The 27,382-nt window shown below is 36.4% G+C and overlaps 5 protein-coding genes across 5 annotated transcripts; 3 read left to right on the top strand and 2 right to left on the bottom strand.

Moving 5' to 3' along the window:
* The first annotated feature begins 565 nt into the window (after positions 1–565).
* LOC103327384 (alpha/beta-Hydrolases superfamily protein) lies at positions 566–4,506 on the top strand. The gene is made up of 5 exons (XM_008229699.3): positions 566–1,430; positions 1,543–1,601; positions 1,726–1,854; positions 2,973–3,108; positions 3,984–4,506. Exons 1-5 carry the CDS (start codon positions 732–734, stop codon positions 4,311–4,313), a joined length of 1,353 nt encoding a protein of 450 aa, XP_008227921.2. The 5' UTR covers positions 566–731; the 3' UTR covers positions 4,314–4,506.
* Positions 4,507–9,116: 4,610 nt separating this feature from the next.
* LOC103327383 (TPX2 (targeting protein for Xklp2) protein family) lies at positions 9,117–11,038 on the top strand. The gene is made up of 7 exons (XM_008229698.3): positions 9,117–9,245; positions 9,330–9,389; positions 9,940–9,981; positions 10,060–10,158; positions 10,230–10,289; positions 10,413–10,507; positions 10,658–11,038. The coding sequence occupies exons 1-7, from the start codon at positions 9,213–9,215 to the stop codon at positions 10,782–10,784; spliced, it is 516 nt and encodes a 171-aa protein (XP_008227920.2). The 5' UTR covers positions 9,117–9,212; the 3' UTR covers positions 10,785–11,038.
* A 909-nt stretch (positions 11,039–11,947) lies between these two features.
* On the top strand, positions 11,948–14,197 carry LOC103327382 (Adenine nucleotide alpha hydrolases-like superfamily protein). The gene is made up of 4 exons (XM_008229697.3): positions 11,948–12,308; positions 12,436–12,545; positions 13,584–13,702; positions 13,873–14,197. The coding sequence occupies exons 1-4, from the start codon at positions 12,134–12,136 to the stop codon at positions 13,961–13,963; spliced, it is 495 nt and encodes a 164-aa protein (XP_008227919.1). The 5' UTR covers positions 11,948–12,133; the 3' UTR covers positions 13,964–14,197.
* A 984-nt stretch (positions 14,198–15,181) lies between these two features.
* Positions 15,182–20,852, bottom strand: LOC103327381 (glutamate decarboxylase 1). The gene is made up of 7 exons (XM_008229696.3): positions 20,574–20,852; positions 20,259–20,463; positions 17,260–17,460; positions 16,734–16,948; positions 16,280–16,533; positions 16,108–16,160; positions 15,182–15,846 (listed from the first exon to the last, which is right to left on the bottom strand). Exons 1-7 carry the CDS (start codon positions 20,657–20,659, stop codon positions 15,349–15,351), a joined length of 1,512 nt encoding a protein of 503 aa, XP_008227918.2. The 5' UTR covers positions 20,660–20,852; the 3' UTR covers positions 15,182–15,348.
* Positions 20,853–22,480: 1,628 nt separating this feature from the next.
* Positions 22,481–27,164, bottom strand: LOC103327380 (glutamate decarboxylase 1). The gene is made up of 7 exons (XM_008229694.3): positions 26,843–27,164; positions 26,494–26,698; positions 24,579–24,779; positions 24,046–24,260; positions 23,640–23,893; positions 23,468–23,520; positions 22,481–23,168 (listed from the first exon to the last, which is right to left on the bottom strand). The coding sequence occupies exons 1-7, from the start codon at positions 26,926–26,928 to the stop codon at positions 22,671–22,673; spliced, it is 1,512 nt and encodes a 503-aa protein (XP_008227916.2). The 5' UTR covers positions 26,929–27,164; the 3' UTR covers positions 22,481–22,670.
* Between the last annotated feature and the right edge of the window lie 218 nt (positions 27,165–27,382).

The raw sequence follows: 27,382 nt of genomic DNA on the forward strand, positions 1-27,382 counted from the left end.
TGTAGATTCATCGAGGGAAAATCGAATAATATTTCATGTGAATTTCTAAAGCATGTTTTAGGTAGCAACGGCCAAAAATTCAAAATTTTGAATTCAAATTCGTGACTGTTGCATAAAATCCATATTTCATGATAGTTTTATGTTTTAACATTTACTTCTTTGTGTGTAGAATTGGTAATATTCTTTATTTAAATTTAACGAAAAATAAGAAAGATAAATTATGAAATAATGAAATTTGTTCTGCCACCAAGATTAGTAAAGTAGAAATAGAAAATTGAGGCATGGTTGGAGATTCTCCACAAAAATGACAATATCTTCCTTTCTTTTTCTTCAAAAGTATGACTCATCTCATCAATGTCATCATCAGTGATGAGATGCCATTCAAATTTATTTATTTTGTTAATGTGATCTTACAGCCCTTTTTCCTTTTTCTCTGGTCGGAAATTTGGTCTTAAATATTAATAAAGGCTTAGCTTACGTGTCCTGCCATTTTAATTATTTTTTGGTTTTTCAGGAAAAAAAAAAGAAGTTTAAATAAATAATAAAAAAAGACACAAACGCATGTTAGCGATGGCCTAAGCCTTAAGACAAGCACCCATTTCTCACTGTTTCACTGTCTCTCCCGCGTGAAATCCTCCGTCGTCAAAATCTCACGAGCTCACAAAATTAATAGCAGACGAAACACAAAACCCACTTCACCAAATCTTCAACCTTGCCAGCTCAGGAGAGCAATGTCGGTGGCGTGCGGCATGGAGTGCGTGGTGATGTTGGGCTGTATGCGCTGGGTGTGGCGGCGCTGCACCTACATCGGCGCCGACGACAGCGCCACGTGGACATCCGCCACCCCCGTCGAGTTCGACCCCGTCCCCCGCATCAGCCGCTTGATCCTCGCCGTCTACGAGCCCGATCTCCACCACCCCAACTTCATCCCCACCGTCGGATTCCGCCCCAACCCCGACTGGGTCGTCAAGCGCGTCACCTACGAGCAGACCCACGGCCACGCCCCGCCCTACCTCATCTATGTCGACCACGACCACAAGGAGCTCGTCCTCGCGATCCGCGGCCTCAATTTGGTCAAAGAGAGCGACTACGAGCTCCTGCTCGACAACAAGCTCGGAATGCAGATGTTCGATGGCGGGTACGTGCACCATGGCCTGTTGAAGTCGGCGATTTGGCTGCTCAACGAAGAAGGCGAGACTTTGAAGCGGCTGTGGCTCGAGAACGGCTCTAATTACGACATGGTGTTCGCCGGCCACTCTTTGGGGTCTGGTGTGGCGGCTCTGTTGACTGTGATTGTGGTGAACCACAGGAACAGGCTGGGTGGGATCCCCAGAAGCAAGGTCAGGTGCTACGCGCTCGCTCCCGCGCGTTGTATGTCGTTGAATTTGGCCGTCAAGTATGCCGATGTTATATACTCTGTGGTTTTGCAGGTGTGTTTGTGGAATTTTTGTCATTTGTGTTTGTTGAATGTGTTTTGTTTTTGTTTTGTAGATGGTTGTTATGGTTTTCTTGACTTGTGGGGTTGGTGATTGTGTTTTGTAGGATGATTTCTTGCCAAGAACTGCCACCCCCTTGGAGGATATTTTCAAGTCAATTTTTTGGTTCGTATTCTTTGAATCCTGTATATTTTAATCTTATAATGTGACAAAAAAGAAAAACAAATATAATTAGCATTGTAGATTTAGTGGAGTGAATTACCAAGTAAGACTTTGTGCTTTTGGACAGCTTGCCCTGCTTGTTATTTTTGGTTTGTTTGAGAGATACCTTCATACCAGAAGGTAGAAAGCTTAGAGATCCCAGAAGGCTTTATGCACCCGGCCGGATGTATCATATTGTAGAGCGCAAATTTTGCAGGTACTGCACCATGATCCTCACATTCTTATCTTTTTTTTTTTCTTTGTTTATTGCATGATGCTAAAAATGTTACTTAATTCTCATCGGAAATGAAACTTCCATTCCATTCAGTACTTATGGAGCCAATGGTAATGACCTTATTTGCAGATCCAGAATGAATGTAATTTGCCTGATTCGCATCCTTAGCGTAGCGTAGAAATTGTCACAGCTCTGTAATTCGTATACTTGGATAAAGTGAGGCATTCCCCCTTTAGGTTCTATCTAGGAAATTGATGCTTAGTGTCTTTTCACCTGCATGGTCTATCTGACGAGAACATTAGTCTTCAGACTCATAGAGGCTTTAAAATCAATATCAGATTGTAAACTGGAACCAGACCTTTCCTAAATAGTAGAGTCTCAGTCAACGTCCTAGAGTTTTTTTTAATTATTTTTATTTCTTACATGTGAAGTTCAAATCAAAGCAGGGGTGTGTTGTGCAGTTTTAAATGCTGATTTTGGTTCATAGATTTCTTATATTGATACTTCTAGTACTATCTTAAGCCGCTGGTTGTTTTCTGCTTTTGCCCCCTTTTTTTTTTTTTTTTTTTTTTGTGTGGGTATAAAAACAGCTTTTCTGACTGTAAAATGATGCAAAACCCTTCTTTTATGTCTCATAGGAGATGAGGAAGAAAAAAAGGAAAATGCAATAATAGTACTTTGATGGATCATTATGCTGCAATATTTTTGGTTATAAAAAATATTACCACTCAAAGCTTCTTTTTGTTGGCACTCTATGTAGGAGTATGTTTTGGTAATTATGACGAACTGTTGGCTTATCTATAACCATGCTTGCATTTCTGGAAAAAATCCATTATAAACATCAACTATGAAGCTGGATTTTATTTTTCTACCTTACTTTTGAATCGAGCAAATCTTCCTAATACTCATTTGCAAAGTTCTAAAATTAGAACAACTCTGTATGTATTGAAGGGCTTTTCTATGTGGGTTTGTGGGTGTGTGTATATGTGTGTTAAACTAGTGTGAAGTCTTACTTTTTTTAGAAGACATTAATGTCATGTTGCAATCAAAATTGTTGTGTTCATCCGAGGGTTGAGTTTCCTCACCTCTTGATATACCAGATGTGGGAGGTATCCTCCAGAAGTCCGAACTGCCATTCCTGTTGAAGGGAGATTTGAACATATTGTCTTGTCATGTAACGCTACATCTGATCATGGAATTATCTGGATAGAAAGGGAAGCAGACAAGGCTTTACAAGTAAGTGGAGCATAACTTTCAACCTTTTACAATCATTATCTTCTCTGTTCTCCTTAGATTGCCGTGAATTAACATTGTTGATAAATAAAGTAAGATTGGATATCATGTTCCAAATCTTACCATCTACTGATATTTTTGGTAGTTTCTTTTATTATTGTTTTGGATGAGCATTATTTTGGGAACTGTTGGTACAAAATCTACAATAGAACTATACAATACAACCATAATGATTTGCACAGGAATGTAAAGAACATAAAAATTCTCTTTATTCTCCTCCTCAAAGCCTCAAACTAACATCAGCCCTAAGTTAGCCGTCTATAAGTGTTTATTAACTATCAGAAGGGTCCTAATGTTTGTAAACTTTCTTGTATGAACTAAACCCATGTGGTGGATGCGTGTGCCTTAAGACTGTCTGTCTTTGGTTGTTGGAAACCGGACAAGATGTAAAGGAAGGAAGGAGTTATGTTAGTTTAAGCAGAAGATAGCCTTAGAGACTGTCTTTGGTCTGATCACTCCTGCCTTCTTGGCAATTCAGATTTTGATATTGTGCCTTCATTTACTCCAACTGCTCAAACAAAACACTTTCACTTCCATTTCCCTATAATTTGTTTCCTCCCTCCTTGCAGTACTGGACTTTGTTCAAATGCCAAGTCAACTCCAACCCAACACAAGTGAAATGATTCAATTGTCAGAATGACTTGCATTTTTTGTGCTTGCTAATTCTGGATCCTTTTTGCCCAAGCATATTGTATATGCGAACCATAATTTTGAAGTAAAAGGTTGATTTGAGATTTGTTTCCTGATTGCTATTGGATTGTAAATGGTTAGTTTTTTCTGTTGAATAATTACTGAGTAGTGATGGAATTTCTCTTCAGAGAATGAAGGAAAGTAGTTCAGAGACCATAACGACTGCTCCAAAAGTACAAAAACTAGAAAGGTTGCAGACCATTGAAAAAGAACACAAAGATGCATTGGAAAGAGCTGTCAGTTTGAACATACCTCATGCGGTAACATCCAACGAGGAAGCCGCCGAAGACCAAGAACCAGAGGATCCAAAGAGTGAGACTGAGAGTAAAGACCCTCCGGACACAAAGTCAAAGTCCACTGGGGGAAGGGCGAAGTGGGATGATGTAGTTGAAAAGCTTTTCAAGAAAAAGGAGTCTGGGGATGTACTGCTAAATAGAGATTCAACTGCCCCAGAATAGTGGCATTTTTTCTTTCAGTTTCTATTTGTCTTTCGTATTTGAGGTTTAGGTTTTTGTGAATATTTCATGATTCATTCTTTTGTAGTTGTTTACTTTCAACTTCGTTTTTTCAGTACATTTCCTACCCGCTTTACAGTATATTAGAATTAGGGTTTGTACATTTTATAGGTAAAAGAGTTGTGATTACATACAACTACAGGGTCCATGAGAGAATTACCATTGCAGAAAATACTCATATTTAGTCTTCTCAGACTCTTTAAGATGTAGGCCACATCACATTTTTGGTCCTTGGGTTTTGGCTCATTTTTACTTCGGTTTTAACAATTTCAATCATGTAGTTTTGTTTGGTTAACTTAGCAAATCGAGTCCTACAAGTATAACATCGTAAAAAAAAGATGAAATTTTTGCATTTTGGGTTGATGCAAATATTTTGGAGAAACAAAAGTATCCTCCATGTGGTGGTTGTATCTTGCTATGTCAAATTTCATCTATTAATCTTTAACGAAATCTATGATTTGGTCTCGATTGCAAGCGTAACGTGACTAAAGTTGCTAAAATTGAAATACCACCGAAGTGTAGAACAAGAAGTCAAATTACGGATTTGAGGGTTTTGGTTATGGTGGTGGATCTGTGGCTGATAAGCTTATCTTTTGTTTGTTGTTCAATTGGGCATTTTGCTGTTTTTATTTCAATTTGTGTTGTATGTTTTAACTTTTGTTTATCTGATGGTATTGTAGGGGACTTTTTCTTCCGGCAGCTGTAAATGGGTCGGACTGCCGTAAATGGTAGACTGATGAAATTGTCCCATTTGTCTGAGTTCGAAAATTAAGCCCCAAAAATGCTTCGAAAGAGCACCAGAGCCTTAGGAAGTATTTTGGGTACCTTCACCAGCCAAAACGATAGCAACTTACAGGTAATTTATGCATGCTTACAAATAAATTTTTGAGCTTGGCATGAGAGGCATGTGGCATGGAAGCAAAATTAGCATGAGTTGAGCACCAAAAAGGAAATATGGCTTCCTAGGGAGAAAGATGAGTGTTTAAGGTGAGGAAGAAGAGGTTTGCAAGCAAATGTCACTGAGAAGAGGAAAAGAAATAACTATGTTCTTCCGGCAGCTTGCCAGAAGAAGAAAATGGGGAAGGAGGGTGAATAGTGCACGAGGTTGTTGGGCTTTTGCAGGTAAGAGAGAAAGCTTGCTCTCCAGGTGTGGGTTGATTTCATTGGGTAGAAGAGGCCTCATTTTAGAGCCGCTGGAAACTATTACTTCCCAAGAAACCCTAATGGCTTTTACCCATTTTGGTCAAGCTTTTCCCTTCCTTTCTCATCTCCTCCCTTAACTGTTCCTATATTGGTGAAATTTCCTCTGCCTATTTGCACAAAATCAGAGATTTTTGGGAGCTCAAGGCTCTCTTTCCCGCAGTTGTTTCAGTGGGAGACTTCCATTCCCAGCCATCTTATTCCTTTCTTTCCTCCCCTTTCCTATGGCCAGGTTTGATGGGGGAAGGAATTAGGGTTTGCATGCTGGTTCGAAGAGTGTTTCTCTTCCTGGCAGCTTGCACATTAATATCCTTTGGTTTTTTGGGTGGTTTGTGCTTGGAAATTATTCCTTCCCATGTATTGGAGCTTTCCAGCGGCTCTGCATATGTGGACACTTTGCTCCTTACGTGGCTTCTGTTTCTTTTAGCAAAATGGCTTATGCTTTTGCTGCTTCTTACCTCCAATTGTGTGGGCCTTTAAAGTAGCAAGTCAACTTTCCAAACAAATGGGCTATCTTCATCTAACATTGGGCTATATGGGTTAATTTTAGTGGATCATTTGAGTTGGGCTTTTTGGTTGGGCTATTTTGATTGGACTTTTTTTTCATTTTGTGCTCACCCATATGTTTTGGCCTAAGAAATGGGCGGTTCTAGCCTCCCAAGCAACCCGGAACCTCCACTTCTCGGTCCATCAATGGGCCTCATAACAATTTATTACCATCCATACCACAACCCACTCAAGCAAGCCCCGGGCATTCGAGTGGCTTGAGCCCACTTAGGCTTGTAGCGTGGTTGAGTGTGTAATAATGATTTCTTGCTTGGCATGACATGTCGCTTGACATGGCATATCGCTTGGCATGCTTTTAATGATTATGTTTGAAGAGATAATTAGCATAGATTTGCAAAGATAAAGTATTTTATAATCTTAATCTTGATTCCTAGCATGACAAATTATTTATTTGGCATAGCGCATGGAGTGTGATTCGTGCACGGCGGACTTTTGTGTGCTCAAAGTCAGGTTTTTTCTCAATAAGGTATTGCGCTGGGCCGAGAATTCATTTGGCGCAAGCCGTGAATTTTTTGGGCCTCAACAGGTATCAACATCTGGGACAATCTTGGTGTTCTTGTTCATGCGATATCACATATTAGTTATTATGTTGTGCTTCCTTACTGGATTGCTGGTGTTGTAAGTTTTGGGTGAGGTTTTTGTTTTATTAAATATCAACTTTCGACCAAAAAAAAAAAAGAAAAAAAAAGTCAAATTACGGAGACCAAAGATATAATTTGTCAATCCAACAACCAGACACCCACATAAACATTTAAAACCAATGACACTTCTAAGAATTCTATTGGTATTAGAAGCAAGGATGAGAGGGATAAGAATCGGTTTAGTCGATTGATCAGCCTGAAAGTCCTGTAACATTAAGGTAATATGGGTTATCTTTTGTCAGTGACGTAGCCAAGAATTCTTTCAAGAAGGGTCAACATTATTAGTCTAAGAAAGCCGTGAACATAAACATAATATTTTTTTTATTGTCTAATTTAATTGTTATCTTCCAAAATCATAACTCGCATCGCACAATAAATTACAAAGAAATAATTTAACATAAATCAAATCAAAATACATTGCTTAAAAGAGAACTGAATAGCTAGTACTGGGAGATTTACTTGACTAATAGTTGATGCAATAACAAAAATTGTAAGAGAACTCAATAAATGAAAGAATAGAAAGATTGAAGTTAAAAAGAAAAAAAGGAGTAAAGATAAATGTAGGAAATCATAACAATTAACTAGAGTTAGAAAGTTAGAAGGGTCATCTATAAAAGAAACCATAACAAATGCATTTGTTGCATAAATTGGAGGAGGGTCAGCTGACCCTTGTGGGCCTCAATTGGCTTAACATTGTCTTTTGCTTTTCCCATAATGTTTGATATATTGGATTTGCACACCGATTCAGGAGATACATCAAATATCTTTCTACTAAGAAATTAGGTGGTCGAACTTAAGACCTCAAGTGCATAAGTAAAACTCTTTACCACTTGAATTATAAGCAGTATTGGAGTGTTGCAAGTTTTGGTCAAGCCTTATAGGGCAAAACTTAAGCCAACACATTTACTAAAACTATGCTTATAATACTTTTTGGATGCTAATTTGATGTGTTAACTTAGAAAAACTTCAAACGTGCTGTTCTCTGTTAGAATGAGGTAATAAAATATGGACACCCTGCCCATTTTGGGGGTGGAATTATGTATAGAAGAAGCTAATCAAAATATCTAATGATGGAAACCAAAACTTCAAATTAAAGCATTGCATTAGTAGTTCGCTAATTCATCTTGGATCCATGACCTAACTAACTTTGTGACATGCTACTTAACCGTGATAAAGCCAATTGCTGAGAATGGTTTTACTTCCCAATGCAATCAATCAAAGTAGGCCTTGTGTCTTTGGTTGGTTAACGGCTTTAATAAGAAATGCTTGAAAGTTTGGGGTTAACAACCTTTTGCTCATATTTTGATCTTCTTCTTTGGATTGGAGGGCCATTGCTTTTTGCAAAACAGTGACATAAAAGCAACGCTGCACTCACTCCTTTTGACTCTGCAACGGTGCATATTTGTCTGCAACGGTGCAACCGTACTACGTGCACTCACTGTGACTGATTAATATTAATGAGTCAACTCCATAACTCTACCAATTTTTTCCCCTTTTTTCACTTATATATATATATATATATATATATATATATATTCTGTGTAGAACATCATTTTTTAAAATTAAATAAACATATGTTTATTGATATTATCGAAAATGTGTCGGTAACATGTTAGTATTATTAGTGATAACAATAAATATCGACACATTATCGATAACATATCGACAATCTGTTCTTTAAATCAACTTAATCAATAGTCAAGATTCAAGATTCACAATTGAAAAAACAACAACATAATCAACGGACATGGTTTAGACTAGATCAGGAGTTGAATTGGCTTCCATTGTAACCAAAAAACAGCAACATAATCAACGGACATGGGTTAGGTTTATCTCTATACTATGTGTAATTTATATTATATAGTTTTCATATCTCTTTGTCACTATTGAGTAATTCGGGTTTGATCACTTGGCTACTTCATTTAGCTGTGTTTTACCTCTGGATCATTAAAAAAAGCTGACCTAATTCAAAGCTTTAGATTTCGATTACCGCTAGTTATAGTAGCTAAGGCAGTAAAAATTGGCACAAAAATTACTGAACGAAAACAGCTCATATTCATGATGATAGAATCAAGCAGTCAGCATATGATCATTATCTGAGAAAATCAAGTTAATTACTCTCGTAGTAATTAAGTTTTTAAGTTAGCATAGAAATTAATGATGTGAAGCAAAGGCAGACTTTTTGGATTTATTATATGTTTAGTTAACACCAAGAGGAGATTTGAAGGAACTTAAAACTTAAAAGGGTTTGACAATAATTTGCATGAGAGGGAGATTTAATCAGAATGTTTGGTACCCGAGACTGAGAAAGCATGCAAATTCTTTGATGTTGCAACCGAAACAAGCACTCAAGACAAGTACCAATCTCCAAACCTTGTTATATAAACTCATCACTTCCATCAATTAGCATGCACACCAAATATATTTACACGTTATGTTGAAGCCACACGCCAAATCTACTCTTAAGGTAGTCTTGCTTTCTTTTTTTAATTTATTATTCTCTTTCTTTTTCTTTTCCTTTCTTTTAATTGTTCTCTTTTTGTCATTGAAGTTTGTGAAGACTGCTTCTCAGTCTCCAACGAGTTCATGGAGCTCAAATTCTGGAGGAATGGTGAGATCAGACATATATTACTTCTAATAGCATGTTCACCTATTGATTAATCAGCTTAATGAAGGTTTAAGCACTCAAGTGTGAAGAGTCTCCAAGTGTGAACTTGGTCTAGCCTCTTCTTAATTATTGATGTACTTTCGTTTTTATTCATTATGTTTACTATTTAGATTTTCTTATAAGTGATACTAGAAAAGCGGAGAATCAAACACAAGACCTCGAGTGCGTGTACTTTAAACTAATTAAGCTACAAGTTTCTTACTATTTAAAACAGTAATGAACAAATAGCTAGGTGGCAGTGTACTTCCTTAATAATTCTAGTAATAAAGCTATTTTGTTGGGGTCAAGTGGCATGAAAGAAATGGAAAGTGCTTTCATTTCTCCTAGTTAAGATTCCACGAGGTCACATCCTCAACAGGAAAGTAAAATTTATCATTACATATGCATGACATACTTTGCTTTCTTGGATCCTTTGCTTACTCTATGGGCTTTAAGGTCTTGGTAATTATTCCTCCATATCATCTGCCACCTAATAGCCTATCTTACTTTACAGCCAAAATATGAAGGCAAAGAGCGGCTCCATGACAAATCTAAGGTAAATTTTGTAATATAATTCTCTCTCTCTCTCTCTCTCACATAGTAATTGTGGTACCTTGTCTATTATTTTTACTAGTCTTCTCAGAAGTCTCCTACAAAAGAAAATACCAAACCTCAAGAAATTAGACTCCACACTCAACAAAGAGCAACCAGACGAGCAACGTTCAACTACATGGTGAGTCTAGTCTAGTTTAGACCCCCAACTGAAGTGTTTCTTGAAATTTAGCTAACGTGTAAAATTCACAGGTTGCAGCCAAGCTGAGCATCATGGAACAGCAGAGAAAACAAGAAGAAATGTTGCAGAAGGTATATGCATGCCGCGCATAGATCAATTTTAATGAAAACTTTCTTTCTCCGGTTATCTAAAATTATGTAAGCGCGTGCAAGAGAGAGCAACATTCTGACGCAAAAGTGTTATAAACTGAGCAGATGATAGAAGAGGAAGAGATTCGCTTACTGAGAAAGGAGATGGTTCCAAGGGCTCAATTGATGCCCCTTTTTGACAAACCTTTCGTTCCCCAAAGGTAAAAAACAAAACAATTTATTCCTTTTGTGCACGCATTTTTTTCTTCTATTCTTCGAAACGACTCTCTTTTAAACAAGTCTAGCTAGCATTTCTCCAGATTTAATTGCCATATACCAAATAATGCGTTTTCTTCTTGGTTGGATTGCAGATCAAGAAGGCCCTTGACAGTTCCTAGGGAACCAAGTTTCATGAGCAGCAAGTGCTTCGGCTGCAACTCTAGCAGTGGCTTCTACAATTTCCAGCACACAACTCAAGCTATGAACCCCATCAAGTAGCCGACCATATATACTCTAAGCACCACCGCGAATTAATAGATTTATTTCTTAATTAGTATACAAACTCCCCTCCTGAGCTGCTGCCTTCATGCATATAACGCCTTTAATTTCTTCTTTTTGAGATCCTTTTTCTTGCGTAGTTGCTAAAATTCCAGTGTAACTGGATAGCTGTAATCTAGTTGACCCTGAAGGGGAATTGCTAGTGATCATATTCTCCACAGTGATCAATAAAGTGAGAGTTTTTCTTTAACAAATTAATGAATTGCAAACACATAATGGGATCTTTTCAAAACTGTTGTGTAAACAAGTAATTGCACACACGCCTTTTTCAAAATATGGTTGTTTGACAACACACATCCAAATGATAACCATGCTCAACAAACACTAATGAAATCTCCATCATCAAAATGCGCCATCTCTAGTGGCCGATCCAGAATTTAAAAGATAGCTGGTCAAAACTTACGTACTTGGTAAGGGATGAGTTGTTTATTATTTTAATTTTGGACTGGGCTATAACATATGTAGCTTCTTTTTTTGAAGAATATAATTTGGGCTGGGCAATAGAACTGCCACTGGGCATCACAACAGATGTAACATCAGGATCCAGCCGTACAAGCCAGCTAGCCCAAGCAAGCAAAGACCAAGGCTGACTCAAATAGATGTGAAGCATATTCATTCGTATCTCATCTAACAAAAGAAAAAGTTCTTCTGTCTAAATTTGTTAGTATTTATATTATTTGAGATTTAATACTTCCGATATTACAGTTCATTATTTTTTTATATAGCTAATCAACATGCATGCACAGTGTTGTTTGGATAAAGAAAAAATTAGAGTTACTTTATTAAAATTCACGACAAACTATGACGAATAAATCTTTGACATTCTATATGCAAGAATTTATGCGTGGAGAAGCTTGTTGTGAGTAACCATTACAAAAGTTTATAAAAAATATGTCTTGAAATTGAGCATCGGTTAAAGTATTTTCCACCAAAGAAATATTCTAGGTATTAAAGCACAAATCAGTGGGAGCATCATGACTAATGGATATTAATGTAAAAGAGCAACTTGCGCCGGAATTTATGCTTTATTCTTGTACTTTGACTAGAAGTACCGTTTGTTTATAGGTGTCTCTGTGTGTGTATATATGGGGATATATATTTCAGAAAAAGAAAAGTCGCCAACTAGAGAGAGCCTTCAAGAACCTTCTTCCACCTTCTGCAACATGCCAGCATCCACAGTAAGACTACCTAAGTATTATAGATAGGCCAACTATAACCCAAAACAGAAAAAGAGAAAGAAGAAAGAAAAAAAAAATTCTTATTATTGAGAGAGAGAGAGAGAGAGAGAGATGGGGAAGGCACGTAGTGTTGGCATAGGCATGGATTATTCTGCAACAAGCAAATCGGCCCTACGATGGGCAGTCGATAATCTGATAGAAGAAGGAGATCGCATCATATTAATCCATGTTGAGCCTCCCAAAGCTACCAATACCAGAAAGCAGCTGTTCGAGGACACTGGATCACGTACGTATATATATATATGTCTCTCTAGTAATTCTCATATGTAACAGTACACATCAATCAAATTACATTCATTCTCTGTATTTTATTTTTATTTTTTGGCTTCTTCGATCGTTTTATGTGTTTGCAGCTTTGATTCCTCTGGAAGAATTTGTAGAGACTAATGTCTCAAAGCAGTATGGACTTACTAGCGATCCGGAGGTTCTTGATATTCTTGATACAGTTTCTAGAACTAAAAGGGTATGTATGCTCTTAATCTCCTCTCTCCTATTGTAAATGACATTTTGACTTCGGAGCAAGTTTGTATACCTTAAGCATACATATACAAGTATAGAAAAGTATATGTACAGTACTAGTCCGTTTATATATAGAATGGATTGTCAATATTGTATTGATAAGGTTGGCTGTCATTGTCAAATAACAAATGTATGGACATGTTATCGATACATTATCAACAATATCGATACATGTTAATTCTTTAATAGTAAATTGAGTTTATACCCATAAAATTCATTTTTAATCACATAAAGCCCTTCCCATTATTTTTCTATTTAAAATATCCACTTTTTTCAAATAAAACCCAATTACGAGGATCCAACTAAGCAAGTTACCTCATCTAACTTAAAATATAATTTATTATATTTTTTAAATTCCCAAACTACCCCTATTTACAAGTTAATGTGTTATGTGGTGGGTGTATTAAGTCTTGGTTCCCGAATTTATTGTTTTGATTTTTTCCCACCAAATTAGCCTGCAATTAAATACTCTTTTTATTTGGGTAATTGCAATTCAATACTCTTTATCATCAGTTTTGATTATGAATTTACTTATTATTTAAATAATATACCCAACTTATTTAACGCATTTTTGAAAATAATGTCCCTAATATTTTATAAAAATAATTTACCTATTGATAATAGGTAAATTATTATCAATAAGAGATAATAGGTAAATTAACATTATCAATAAAAGATAATAGGTAAATTGACATTATCAATAAAAGATAACGTACCTCTTTTTTTAAATACATAATGTACCTATTATCAATAAAAGATAATAGGTAACTGTAAAGGTACATGTCATACAGGTAAAGTATTTTTATTTAGAATGAGCACCATTGTAGTACATTGTAAAAATAATACACATGCCATTTATATATAATTGATAATACTATGACAAATATTATCTTAAATGACAGCATATTTCAAAAGTTAAAAGGTAATAACATTTTCTATTTTATGTGTGTATAAATAAGCGCTGTATTTGGAATGTGAATAGGCTAAGGTTGTGGCCAAGGTTTACTGGGGTGATCCAAGGGAGAAGTTGTGTGATGCTGTGCAAGATCTCAAGCTTGATTCGCTTGTTGTTGGAAGCAGGGGCTTAGGCCTCATTAAAAGGTGACCACTCTCCTCTAATTTCCACTGATTAAAGTTGACTCACATTCTAAGATTAAATTAAACCCCTACAGAACAGAGGTCTCTTAAAACATCAGATCTGGTCAACATTTTAGTCAAAGGAATGTACTATATGTCTGATTCATTGGAAATTTGATGCCTGAACCCTGCAGGGTGTTGCTTGGCAGTGTTAGCAACTATGTGGTGACTAATGCTTCATGTCCAGTTACAGTGGTGAAGGGCACGCCATCATCCAAACCCTGAATCGTGCCCATTTCATCATACCTAAAAGCTTAGGTCTCTATCTGCAAAGGAGGAGTACTTGTGCACTGGAAACTTCAAGCGATATAAGGCCTTAGATGTGTTCTTTTTCTTTTGTTATTTTAGTTGTTTTTATTTTCTATTTTTTGGATCGATGGGAGTGGACTTTATGATTGTTCATCTTTATTTATGCTCTTTGGCTAAGTTTTTTATTATATATTTTTGCAATTTCTATTATTCCTTTCTAGTACATTCCAATTGCTGTATTCCATTTTTTAACAAACAATATTAAGGGAAGGGCGGAAACCGAACTTAGAATCTCGAGTGTAGGGATAATTTTGAAGTGATTGATATTTTTCCCTGCAACTTATCAACTAATTCCCCTTCACCGAGGGAAGAATTTTTGGTGTCTAATTAATCAGGCTCACAGTGAGGCAACATGGCCCAAATGAGTCTATAAGCCTAAATTTCTCTATTTCACAACAAATTTCTCTGTTTCACAATTTGGTTGCTTTTTTTCATGAACAGAAGAAGGGGATACTTTGAACTCTACGCCTCTTCACTATTTGAGAGAGAATTATGTTAGACCAGGAGCTGCTTTCCAAATAGGAGGTATGAGAGTGCCTGGGCCGAATGGCTTCCAAGGCATTTTTTACCAGTCCTATTGGAAGGCTGCAAGTTTGCTCTTCATGAGGGTTTGAATAATGTGATAATCGAATCCGACTCACTCGAGGCGATTTCTAGTGTTCATGGAAGCATTACGAAAGGGAGGTGGCAATTATACCCTCTTCTCAAAACCATTCGATAGTTCTCTAGTAATTTTCATCAATGTTATTGGTCTTGGATTCCCAGAACCGCCAACTTGGCAGCTGATTACTTGGCCAAGATATCTTCCTCGAGGATGTGCTCTTTTGTCTGGGTTGATTGACCCCCATCCTCTCTGATAGGCATTCTAAACAAAGATGGCCTACCATGCCCACTGCCACAAAATAGTTAGACTGATGCTGGTTGGTTTGTGACGACTTAAGGCTTTTTGAAGTAGTGTCTCTTTCTTTCCAATCTGTATCCACAAGCTATGTTCACTTTTAATGTTTTATTTGCCTGTAGTCCACTGTCAGTGGACTCCTGCCGGTTTTATTCAAGTACCAGTTTGTCCACACACAAAAAAAAGGAACTAACTTGTCACAAATTTGATTGTTGATTGCATCAACGTATACAAAATAAAAGGGGGTAAAAGTACTCTTTAGGCATCAAATTTGAGCAAAAGAAATTGTCACACGCGATACAAAAGGGACGCTTACTCCCACTCCAATTGAAAGCACATACAAGTACACACTCAATTTTAGCAAAGTTAATAATTAATTAGAGTAGCAAAAACCAGACACTTTCTAACAAACAACATTCATCTTCTGCTTCCTGGCCATAACAAACTTCCTCCAAATTGTTGTGATCTCCCTTGTCTTTTCCAAATCACTCTTCTTACTCTCAAGTGCCCTCGTCTCTGCAGGTTTCCCATCCTCTCCGTCGGCAGCCTTCACATTGGAGCTAAGCTTAGATGGAAGTGTGTCTAGTTCATGCAACACTTTCTGGATGTCATTCACTAGGCGCTCCGCCAAAGTGCGAGAGAAGTCTTCTCTAATCACGACGCGCAAAACTGTCACATGTTGTGCGTTTGGGGGCATGGTGTAGGCAGGGACAATCCATCCGAAGCGGCGGAGCAAGTCAGAGATTTCGAACTCGTCGTGGCGGTGGTTGTCCCTCAAAGAAAAGGCCACCAATGGTACCCCTTCATCTTTAGAGACTATGTTGAAGCGCTCTGTCTTCTCCAATCCTTTTTTTAGTACTATCATGTTTTCGCGACAGTTTTCCATGACATTCCTGTACCCCTGGTTTACATGCATAAAATTCAATTAATTATGTCATACATGCCTAAAGAATATATGATCACCAAGCTGTTTTAATGGATTATCGATTGTTCTCATGAAGTGGTTACGGTAAGCATTGCATTCGTGTATTTATGTACACAATTAGATGTCTTAATAGTTTTTTATTGGTATATTTACAAGAATAATCTATAAATGAATATCACAAAATTGACCGATTCTCGACAAACTATATTATTCATTATAAATTATTAGTATACCTACCTCAAAACCCAAGCGAATCAGTTGATAATATTGAGCAATAACTTGGCTGGAACCTGCATTATGGAAAGCATGAAAACTCAGTCTACAGTTGGACATTTACCAATGTGAATAGTGTATTAAAACTGCTACGATATATCAATAAAATAATGAAGACAGTTTGAAGAGTAGGTACCTTTAGAGAAGTTGAGGGTGAAGGTAGGTTGATCTGCTCCAAGATAGTTGATATGGAAGATGAGTTCCTCAGGCAAGTCCTCTTTGTTCCTCCAGATGACCCACCCAATTCCTGCATACACAAGTCCGTACTTGTGCCCACTAACATTGATGCTCTTCACTAGGGGCAAACGGAAGTCCCACTCAAGTTCTGGGTACAAAAATGGTGCAATAAACCCACCACTTGCTGCGTCTACATGGATTGGAGTATCCCATCTACGCAAGCGAAAAAAAGAAAAAGAAAAAAAGTTAGGTGTTATACACAAGTGTAATATTATTTAGACTACATCAACATTACTGAGTCATGTATAATAAGTGATGGTATGTGTCACATCAGGAAATAAGATAAAAACTGAGAGAGAGAGAGAGAGAGAGAGAGAGAGAGAGAGAGAGAGAGAGAGAGAGAGATTACATACCCAGTTTCCTTGTTCTTCTCTACCAAGAGATCATTCAGGCGCTTAACATCTTCGAATTCTCCATTGAGAGTGGAGCCAAGGATAGCAGCGACGCAGATGGTGTTCTCATCAACCATCTCCACTGCCTTCTCAGGGTCCATTACATAGTATCCTTCCCTCAACTTCACCTCCTTCAACTCCACCTCAAAGTACCTTGCAAATTTCTCCCAGCACACCTTCAATTAATCATAGAGTAACAATATTAGTTTGATTGATTGCAATGCCAAGGTATTAAATTTCCGTAACATTCCATTAGCTACTTAAATCACATTACATTATATGTGACAGACGATGTTTTAATTATCAACTAATCATATATAATAAATAACCAATGTAGCAAGTCGATTACACATGTCACATATTGTGATTTGCTAATGTAATGATATAGTTTAAAAAAAGAGTGTCCCTACCATCAATCATTGTTGAATTTTATTGTTATTTATTTATTAAAATTGATGAAATAAATATGATGACCATATATAAATACCTGGACATTGGCTCCGGTGACAATGTTGGGGTTGTCAATGGGCTTGCCCTGAGCTCTCCTCTTGTTCTGCCACTTCCTCTTGAAAGCTAAGCCGGCCAACATGATGGCTTCAGAAGAGCCCACAGTTCCCACTCCAACTGCTGACTCTGACTCCCCCAATGGGGCATTGAATAGATGAGCTATGATGTTTACGCACCGATTCTGTGTGTTCACATATATCATGCACAAAAATACAACGCATGATTAATTAGCTCTAAACATCCAACATGATCTGTAAGTTGAGATTAATTTTTAATCAAGATAAAAGCTCTCTTAATTAATCTGTGTTTTGAGTGGTTAATCATATCAATTAACGTGATGACATGCCTAGGTATCATCAATTGGTATTTACACAAAAAGCTCTTTCCTAGATAAACGCTACAAAAATGACAGCCTAGAAGTTGGAAGATACAATTAGAGTATATTAATTTGTCGAATTATGTGGTAGATAAAAGGGAGATTCACTATTATACCCAATATATGAGGCCAAATTATAAAAATATTCTATATGAAATGGACTTTAGAAACACACCCAAAACTCATTTACAACATAACAAAGAGGCTTTTAACTTCTTATAAATTACAAAATTACCATCAATTTCTTAAAACAAGCACAATCCCAAAATCTCATAAAAATACTCAAAACACTCAATAGGGCACCAAAGTAATTTAATAATAAATATTAAATTCAATAAGAGAAGCTATCATTTTTTGGGTTTTTTTTGAGTTTGTTTATAGAAATTTAATGGTATAGAGTTTATCTATAATATTAATGTTTTGGGTATTTTTATGAGATTCTGGGATTGGACTTATTTTAAGAAATTGATGGCAATTTTGTAATTTATAAAAAGTTAAAAGCCTCTTTGTTATGTTGTAAATGGATTTTGGGTGTGTTTCTAAAGTTCATTTAATATCTGGTATTTTTATAATTTAGGCCTCTATATTGAGTATAATAGTAAATCTACCAACTTAAAACCCTATGCCAAACAGGAGAAAAGAAAAGAAAAGAAAAGAAAAGAAAACGGGAGAGAGAGAGAGAGAGAGAGAGAGAGAGAGAGAGAGAGACATTGTCCCACACATTGACTGAAAGATATGGACACCTTCGGCCAATGAGAGAAGAAGAAGACATGCAGATGAATGGGGTTTGCCGCTAGATCCAAATGCGAGGGATGGAGAAATCAATGTATGCGTCTAACGGAAGCTAGCTACCAACTTACCAAGGAAGGAGATAATAGTGTGTACGTGGTAATAAGAAAATTATCTACAACCCGTCCATTCCATCCCACCTAAAATTTCTACAACGACTGCCCGCTTGTTTTTCTTCTTTTATTGATTTTAAAAATCGTGGATGGAATCAAAGCCAATTTATTCCACACGCATCTCGGCATAAACTGTGGACCCAATCAACTCTAATTCTTGTCCTACCTTACTGGAAAAGAATATCGATTTAATCTCAATTAAATAACTTAATGATTCGCGCACAATAGTGCTTGATATGTGATATGGTGATTCGGTCTTAGCTAAAAATATAATGATGCTCTCTATTTCTTAGCTAAAAATATAAGAAAGTTATTTTATGAGCTCTCTAAAAAATTTTAACTCCAACTATACTCCTTAATTTGGAGAGTCATAAATGTTATAACTCTTTTTTAATTGGTCCATCTCTATTAAAAAATAAAATAAAAAGTAGTTAGCATTAAATAAATGTTTGAAATACTTATTAAATAAAGCATCATTAAATTATAGGGAGCCACTAGGAGTCCTTTCTCTCTCTTTAGATTTAGGAGCTCTTAGAGGACTTCCTATTTTAGGAAGTAGATAGAGAGCATGGTTGGAATTGCATTTTTATAATTCCTCCCTAAAATTTGTCTAAGAAAGTGGTTTAGAGAGCCGATTGTGGATGCCCTTATATGATGTCAAAATCAGTTAGTCATTACCGACCAAAAAAAAATCTGTCAGTGTATCCGCATGGGAATATTAGGTACAGTACACAACTCAGAAACTGAAGCACTTACCTCCAATGCATGTACGTACAGGTAATTGTCTAAAAAAAACTTACCTCGTGTAACCTAAATGCCCAGTAAAATAAATAAGGCAATTCATTGGAAGTGTAATATATATATTTTTTAAATTTGACCTTCATATTCCTAATGTTACAAGAAATGCGAGAGTATGAAAATTGCCGATCGAGTTTTACAAGCTTTCTCAAAAAACAAATCAGGCTTTAGAGCATCTACAATGGGTTCCTTAAATCAGTCTATTAGACAAATTTTAGAGAAGAATTGTAAAAATACAACTTCAACCATGCTCCTTATCCACCTTCTAAAATAGGGAGTCCTCTAGGATGACCTAAATCTGAGGAAAGAGAAATGACTCATAGTGGCTTCCTATAATTTAATGCTGTTTTATTTAATGACTATTTCAAATATTTATTTAATACTAATTATTTTTTATTTTATTTTTTAATAGAGATGGACCAATCCAAAAAGAGTTATAGCATTTATAACTCTCCAAATTAGGCAGTATGGTTGGATTTGAATTTTTTTAAAGAACTCCTAAAATAGCTCTCTTATATTTTTAGCTAAATTTTAGCTAAGAAAGAGCATCATTGTTGTGGATGCTCTTAGCGTAATAGCATGTGGAGGATGGCTGGCATCTCACTCCTCCTCATTTCTATAATCTCTTTTTTAATCTTTAATGATACATGCTTATTATTAAATAAACATAGAGTGAAATGAACGCCGTTGCCATCAGCACCTTTGCTTTTTTTTATATAATTAAAGTCGCCGTCCTTATAATATTATACGTTAATTCTCACCCACTCCACTCTACCCACTCCACTATAGAGTACGTATTAATTTATGAAGCAAATGTGATATTAATTATAAAAAATTGTAAAACGGGAATGGATCCAAAACGACGATGTTTTGATGAGGATGAAAAAGAAGATATGGGGTTACCTGGAGCTCAGTGGTGACTGGGTATTCATCCATGTCCACGTAGTTCTTGTTGATGGAGGCCATTATCAGTTTGTCGCACTCAGGCTCCATCCACGTCGTTACGAACGACGCCAGATTCAGCCTCGGGTTGCCGTCCAACATAAGCTCGTCGTTTATGATCTGGTATGCTGCCTCCTTGGGGATCGAGTTTTCCGCCATTTTGAACCTGCATGATCGATAAATATCATCCATCCATCCATTTAATCAATTAATCCGCATGACATCGACGATGAAACTAAAGTATTTTATGTTGTCAGACCGTGAATCTAAAATTACCTGGGAAGAGAAGTTCGAACGTATCGAGAAGCGAAGGTTGAGTGGACGGAGACATCCGACTCCAATGCAATGTTTGAGAGAACCATGGTGATGGATTGATAATGGAGTAGTAGTTTCAAAGAGATCTAGAAATGTGACTGTGGATAAGGGTTTTGAGGAGGGAAGAAGATCGATCTAAACAAGTCACAGATGAAGTAGTAGTAGTATACAACTAGGGAAGGGAAGAGTGGACCCATGGTTTTGGACTTTGCTTATGAACCCATTCAGGGTCGGGAGTCAGCTTTATAGACTTTGCAGATTGACAAAAAGAAGGGGAGACCTATTCAAGCTCTCCCACGTCAGTATTCACTGCAGCAGGAGTAGTTGGGAAGGTTTGTCAAAAATTATAATAATTGCCCAACTCCATTTAAAATTTAGGTGAATCATGTTTTTTTCGTTACATGGGAGGGGAGCCACCACCGGTGTGGTGGGAACCCATGGACAGGTGAATCAATTTGACTGCAAACATTAAACCAGTCAAGTTTTCTTGCGAAGTAGTTTGGATTGGAAGTTGGAAGCAACTGTGAAAAGGAAGAGTTTCAGTTATAACTCTTAGGTTTCTTCTAATTACAATCAATCATACTTTATATGTTTTATTTATTTTACTTAAAACATCTCCAACGGTGGTAGTAGCAAACTAAATGTTTCAAATATTGTTAACTCATGTGGTAATTTGAAAAGATTTATTGTTATTTTAATCATTTGTGTCGTATTCAACTCTTCAATTCAATTAATGTAATGTTATCAAATAACTAGTATATAAAAACACAATTTTTAGTAAATTTCTGATTTCATCTACTCTTCATGTTCAACTTCTTTGGCAGCGTAGGCAAATTCCTGAATTGCTGTTGTGCATATCTCATCTAACAAAAGAAAAAGTTCCGACATTACAGTTCATTATTTTATTTTTTTATAGCTAATCGACATGCATGCACAGTGTTGTTTGGATAAAGCAAAAAATAAAGTTACTTTATTAAATAAAATAGAATTACGGTAAATCACACACATAATTATATGTATACGTTATAAATCACGATAAACTATAAACGTTGACCTTCTCGATGCAATAATTTATGCATGGATAAGCTTGTGAGTAACCATTATAAAAGTGTATGAAAAATGTGTCTTGAAATTGAGCATCGGTTAAAATATTTCCACCAAATAAAGATTCTAGGTATTAAAAAAGCACAAATCAGTGGCAGCATCATGACTAATATTTATTAATGTAAAAGAGCAACTTGCACCAGAAGTTATGCTTTATCTTGTACGTGCTTGGACTAGAAGTAAATTTGTTTTTAGGTGTCTCTCTCTCTCTCTATATATATATGGTAGGGTATATATTTCGGAAAAAAAAAAAGACGTCAACTAGAAGTACTATATTCTTTTTTTTAACAAACGATACTAGCAGAGGAGGAAAACCGAACGTAGAACCTCAGCTATACGGATAAATATTACTAACCCCTTAAGTTACAAGCCCTCTTGCCAATTATTGTATTCTAGCTTAGCCAATGAATACTAGGCTTCTTGAATTTATCATTTTTGGAGGAATTGGTTTCTACATTGTGCGTTTAAGGCTTGATTATGAATTTTGAGGTGATTGATATTTTTCCTTGCAACTAACTCAAATTCCCCTTCACCGCAGGAAGAGTTTTCAGTGTCTATTCGGGCTCACAGTGGGCCATATGAATCTATAAGCCCAAATTTCTCTATTTTCACAATTTGGATTCAAATTTCTCTATTTCACAATTTGGTTGGTTTTTTTCATCAACAGGCGAAGGGAACTTTGAATTCAAGGCATCTTCACTATTTGAGAGAGAATTATGTTAGACCAAGTGCTAACTTGTCACAAATTTAATTATACAAAATAATAAAGGGGGTAAAAATACTCATTAGGCATCAAATTTGAGCAAAAGAAATTGTCTCACGCGATACAAAAAGGACTCTCACTCTCACTCCAATTGAAAGCACATACAAGTATAGTTATAATCGAAAATGACAATTACACACTCAATTTTAGAAAGTTAATAATTAATTAGAGTAGCAAAAACCGGACACTTTCTAACAAACAACATTCATCTTCTGCTTCCTGGCCATAACAAACTTCCTCCAAATTGTTGTGATCTCCCTTGTCTTTTCCAAATCACTCTTCTTACTCTCAAGTGCCCTCGTCTCTGCAGGTTTCCCATCCTCTCCGTCGGCAGCCTTCACATTGGAGCTAAGCTTAGATGGAAGTGTGTCTAGTTCATGCAACACTTTCTGGATATCATTCACTAGGCGCTCCGCCAAAGTGTGAGAGAAGTCTTCTCTAATCACGACGCGCAAAACTGTCACATGTTGTGCATCTGGGGGCATGGTGTAGGCAGGGACAATCCATCCAAAGCGGCGGAGCAAGTCAGAGATTTCGAACTCGTCGTGGCGGTGGTTGTCCCTCAAAGAAAATGCCACCAATGGTACCCCTTCATCTTTAGAGACTATGTTGAAGCGCTTTGTCTTCTCCAATCCTTCTTTTAGTACTATCATGTTTTCACGACAATTTTCCATGACATTCCTGTATCCCTGGTTTACATGCACAAAATTCAATTAATTATGTCATACATATCTTAAGATGATATGATAACCAAGCTTTTTGTTATAGAATATCAATTATTATCATGAAACTTCAATGTTTAATGAGAACAATGCATTCGTCTGCTTATCTTATCACAATTAGATGTCTTAATAATTCTTAATTTGGTAGCTTGCTTGCTTAGTGCGAAAGGCAACACTAGTGGACCGTTTCTTGATAAACTATCTTAATTAGAATGAAGGAAGGAAAAAATCTTCAAATTTCATTTATAATTAATAAGTGTACCTACCTCAAAACCCAAGCGAATCAGTTGATAATATTGAGCAATAACTTGGCTGGAACCTGCATTATGGAAAGCATGAAAACTCAGTCTACAGTTGGACATTTACCAATGTGAATAGTGTATTAAAACTGCTACGATATATCAATAAAATAATGAAGACAGTTTGAAGAGTAGGTACCTTTTGAGAAGTTGAGGGTGAAGGTAGGTTGATCTGCTCCAAGATAGTTGATATGGAAGATGAGTTCCTCAGGCAAGTCCTCTTTGTTCCTCCAGATGACCCACCCAATTCCTGCATACACAAGTCCGTACTTGTGCCCACTAACATTGATGCTCTTCACTAAGGGCAAACGGAAGTCCCACTCAAGTTCTGGGTACAAAAATGGTGCAATAAACCCACCACTTGCTGCGTCTACATGGATTGGAGTATCCCATCTACGCAAGCCAAAAAAAGAAAAAGAAAAAAAGTTAGGTGTTATACACATGTTGAGTCATGTATAATAAGTGATGGTATGTGTCACATCAGGAAATAAGATAAAAACTGAGAGAGAGAGAGAGAGAGAGAGAGAGAGAGAGAGATTACATACCCAGTTTCCTTGTTCTTCTCTACCAAGAGATCATTCAAGCGCTTAACATCTTCGAATTCTCCATTGAGAGTGGAGCCAAGGATAGCAGCGACGCAGATGGTGTTCTCATCAACCATCTCCACTGCCTTCTCAGGGTCCATTACATAGTATCCTTCCCTCAACTTCACCTCCTTCAACTCCACCTCAAAGTACCTTGCAAATTTCTCCCAGCACACCTTCAATTAATCCATAGAGTAACAATATTAGTTTGATTGATTGCAATGCCAAGGTATTAAATTTCCGTAACATTCCATTAGCTACTTAAATCACATTACATTATATGTGACATACGATGTTTTAATTATTAACTAATCATATATAATAAATAACCAATGTAACAAGTCGATTACACATGTCACATATTGTGATTTGCTAATGTAATGATATAGTTTAAAAAAAGAGTGTCCCTACCATCAATCATTGTTGAATTTTATTTTTTATTTTTTTATTAAAATTGATGAAATAAATATGATGACCATATATAAAATAAAGACCTGGACATTGGCTCCGGTGACAATGTTGGGGTTGTCAATGGGCTTGCCCTGAGCTCTCCTCTTGTTCTGCCACTTCCTCTTGAAAGCTAAGCCGGCCAACATGATGGCTTCAGAAGAGCCCACAGTTCCCACTCCAACTGCTGACTCTGACTCCCCCAATGGGGCATTGAATAGATGAGCTATGATGTTTACGCACCGATTCTGTGTGTTCATATACATCATGCATAAAAATACAACACATGATTAATTATCTCTAAATATCCAACATAATCTGTAAGTTGAGATTAATTTTTAATCAAGATACAAAGCTCTCTTAATTAATATGTGTTTTGATGTTGTTAATCATATCAATTAACATGATGATTGATGACAGGCTAGAAGTTACATAAGCTACAAAAATGACAGCCTAGAAGTTGAGGATACAATTAGAGGGACTGTTATATATTAGTTTGTCAAATTATGTATCACTCACCACATCAATTATTATGATCAACGATGAAGCATTTGCTATACTTTGTTAGACACATCTTTCTACCAGTCAAATTAGGCTCATTTAGGACTTCGACATTTGAAATCATCCTCTGTCAATTTATTCCACGCATCTTGGCATAAACTGTGGGGTGGACCAAATCAACGCTAATTGTTTCAACCTTTCAACTTATTCATACCTCATTTTTTCTTTCTTTTTTGGGTATTATTTTGTTTCTTTGAATTTGTCATCTCTTTCAATTTGAAAAGATTGACTAAGAAATATTTTATGCTTTTACGGACGGACCAATAACTAGTTAATGATGCTTTATCATATTACTAAAGTTTAACTTACTTTAGAAACAATAAGTCAAATCCTAGGAAAATAATTGAGTTTCCCCGAGTTTACTTTTTTCTCTAATTTTGCAACTAAAAAAGTATTAGTTTTGTCAATGACCCACTAATGTAGTGATTTGGAGTAATTAATTCCCCACGCAAGATTTTGAATTCGAATCCTAGCATCCGTGTAGTTCTATTATCATTTTTCACATGTTCCATATTACGCTTGGACATTGCACGATATGTTGTGGGCTCTTATTTGATGTCAAAATCCATCAGTCTATCCACAAGGGAATAAGGTAGAGGAAAAAAACTTACTTTGCCCGGTGGCCACTACAATAATTGGGAACAACAGTAATAGTATGGCTCAGTCATTTCAGGTGAAATTGCGATTTTTATTTTTGGTCACAAATTGCAAGTTTTTTTTCCTCTACTTTTAAAAATAAGAGCTAGTTGAAGACTGCAGGCAATACGAAAAGGCAATTGATTGGAAGTGCAATACAAAAGTCTGTTTAAGAGTTATTTTGGAGTTGTCACCACAGCCAATCATTTATTTGCATGTGGAGGTTGGCTGGCATGTCACTCCTCATTTCTATAATCTATTTATATCTTTAATGATACGTGCTTATTATTATTATCTATATCATTTATATATAGTAAAATATTTAAAATATTAGAAAATACTCTTGGTTAATGCAAATATTAATAATTGAAATTATTAATTAAACGAGGATAATATGGTAAATTCACACTTTCTCATATTAAAAAAAAATTAAATTAATGAAAAAAAATACAACTACCCATTATCTTTTTTAATTTTAAAATAAATTTAAATTTTTTTAAAAAGAGCATCGCAAAAATGCGTGTGAAAAGACTAATTATTAATTAAACAAGGAATGAAATGAACGACTTTGCCAACAGGGCATTTGCTTTTCAAACAATATTATATGATAACCTTGACTAATTCTCACCCACTCGGACACACTCCACTCATAGTACGTATTAAATTATAAAGAAAATGTGATATTAATTATAAGAAATTGTAAAACGGGAATGGATCCAAAACGATGATGATTTGATGAGGGTGAAAAAGAAGATATGAGGTTACCTGGAGCTCAGTGGTGACAGGGTATTCATCCATGTCCACATAGTTCTTGTTGATGGAGGCCATCATCAGTTTATCGCACTCAGGCTCCATCCATGTGGTCACGAATGACGCCAGATTCAGCCTCGGGTTGCCGTCCAACATAAGCTCGTCGTTTATGATCTGGTACGCTGCCTCCTTGGGGATCGAGTTTTCCGCCATTTTGAATCTGCATGATCGATCAAAATAAAAATGAATTCATCAGCAATAACATCGATGATCAAATTGAAAATGAATCATGCATCCATAAAGAGAGAGATTGCTTTTGCTGTTAAAGTGTTTTATGTTTGTCAGAATGTGAATCTAAAATTACCTGGGGAGAGAATTTCGAACATATCGAGAAGCGAAGGTTGAGTGGACGGAGACATCCGACTCCGAAGCAGTCTTTGAGAGAACCATGGTGATGGATTGATGATGGTGTAGTAGTTTCAGAGAGAGGGAAGAAGATCGATGTAGACAAAGTCACCAAATGAAGTAGTAGTAGACAACTTAGGGAAGGGAAGAGTGGACGCAGATATTTATAGGGAAAAATTATTCCAGAGGTTATTAAAATGATGTATTATTCAAAGTTTTAGAAAGTTGCCAAGTTGGAACATGGACGGTGCCTTCCGACCTTTTATGGTGTTGAAAAATAACGAAGGAGGGGCATGTTTTTGACCCCAAATAAAAAGAGGAGGGGCATGTTCTCTACGAGCCTGCCTCAGCCTTGCCTTTGGTTTTTGACTTTACTTTTGAACCCATTCAAAGTCACGGGTCAGTTTTATAGACTTGTTGGAGAAGATAATGAAAGTCGTGTCGTGTAGAAGGTTTTGGTTTAGTCAGTCAATAGCATTAGCAAACACAAAACAGAGTT

Source organism: Prunus mume, linkage group LG4 (genome assembly GCF_029339155.1).
Source record: "Prunus mume cultivar Tortuosa linkage group LG4, ASM2933915v1, whole genome shotgun sequence".
In the NCBI taxonomy this organism is placed as follows: Eukaryota; Viridiplantae; Streptophyta; class Magnoliopsida; order Rosales; family Rosaceae; genus Prunus; species Prunus mume.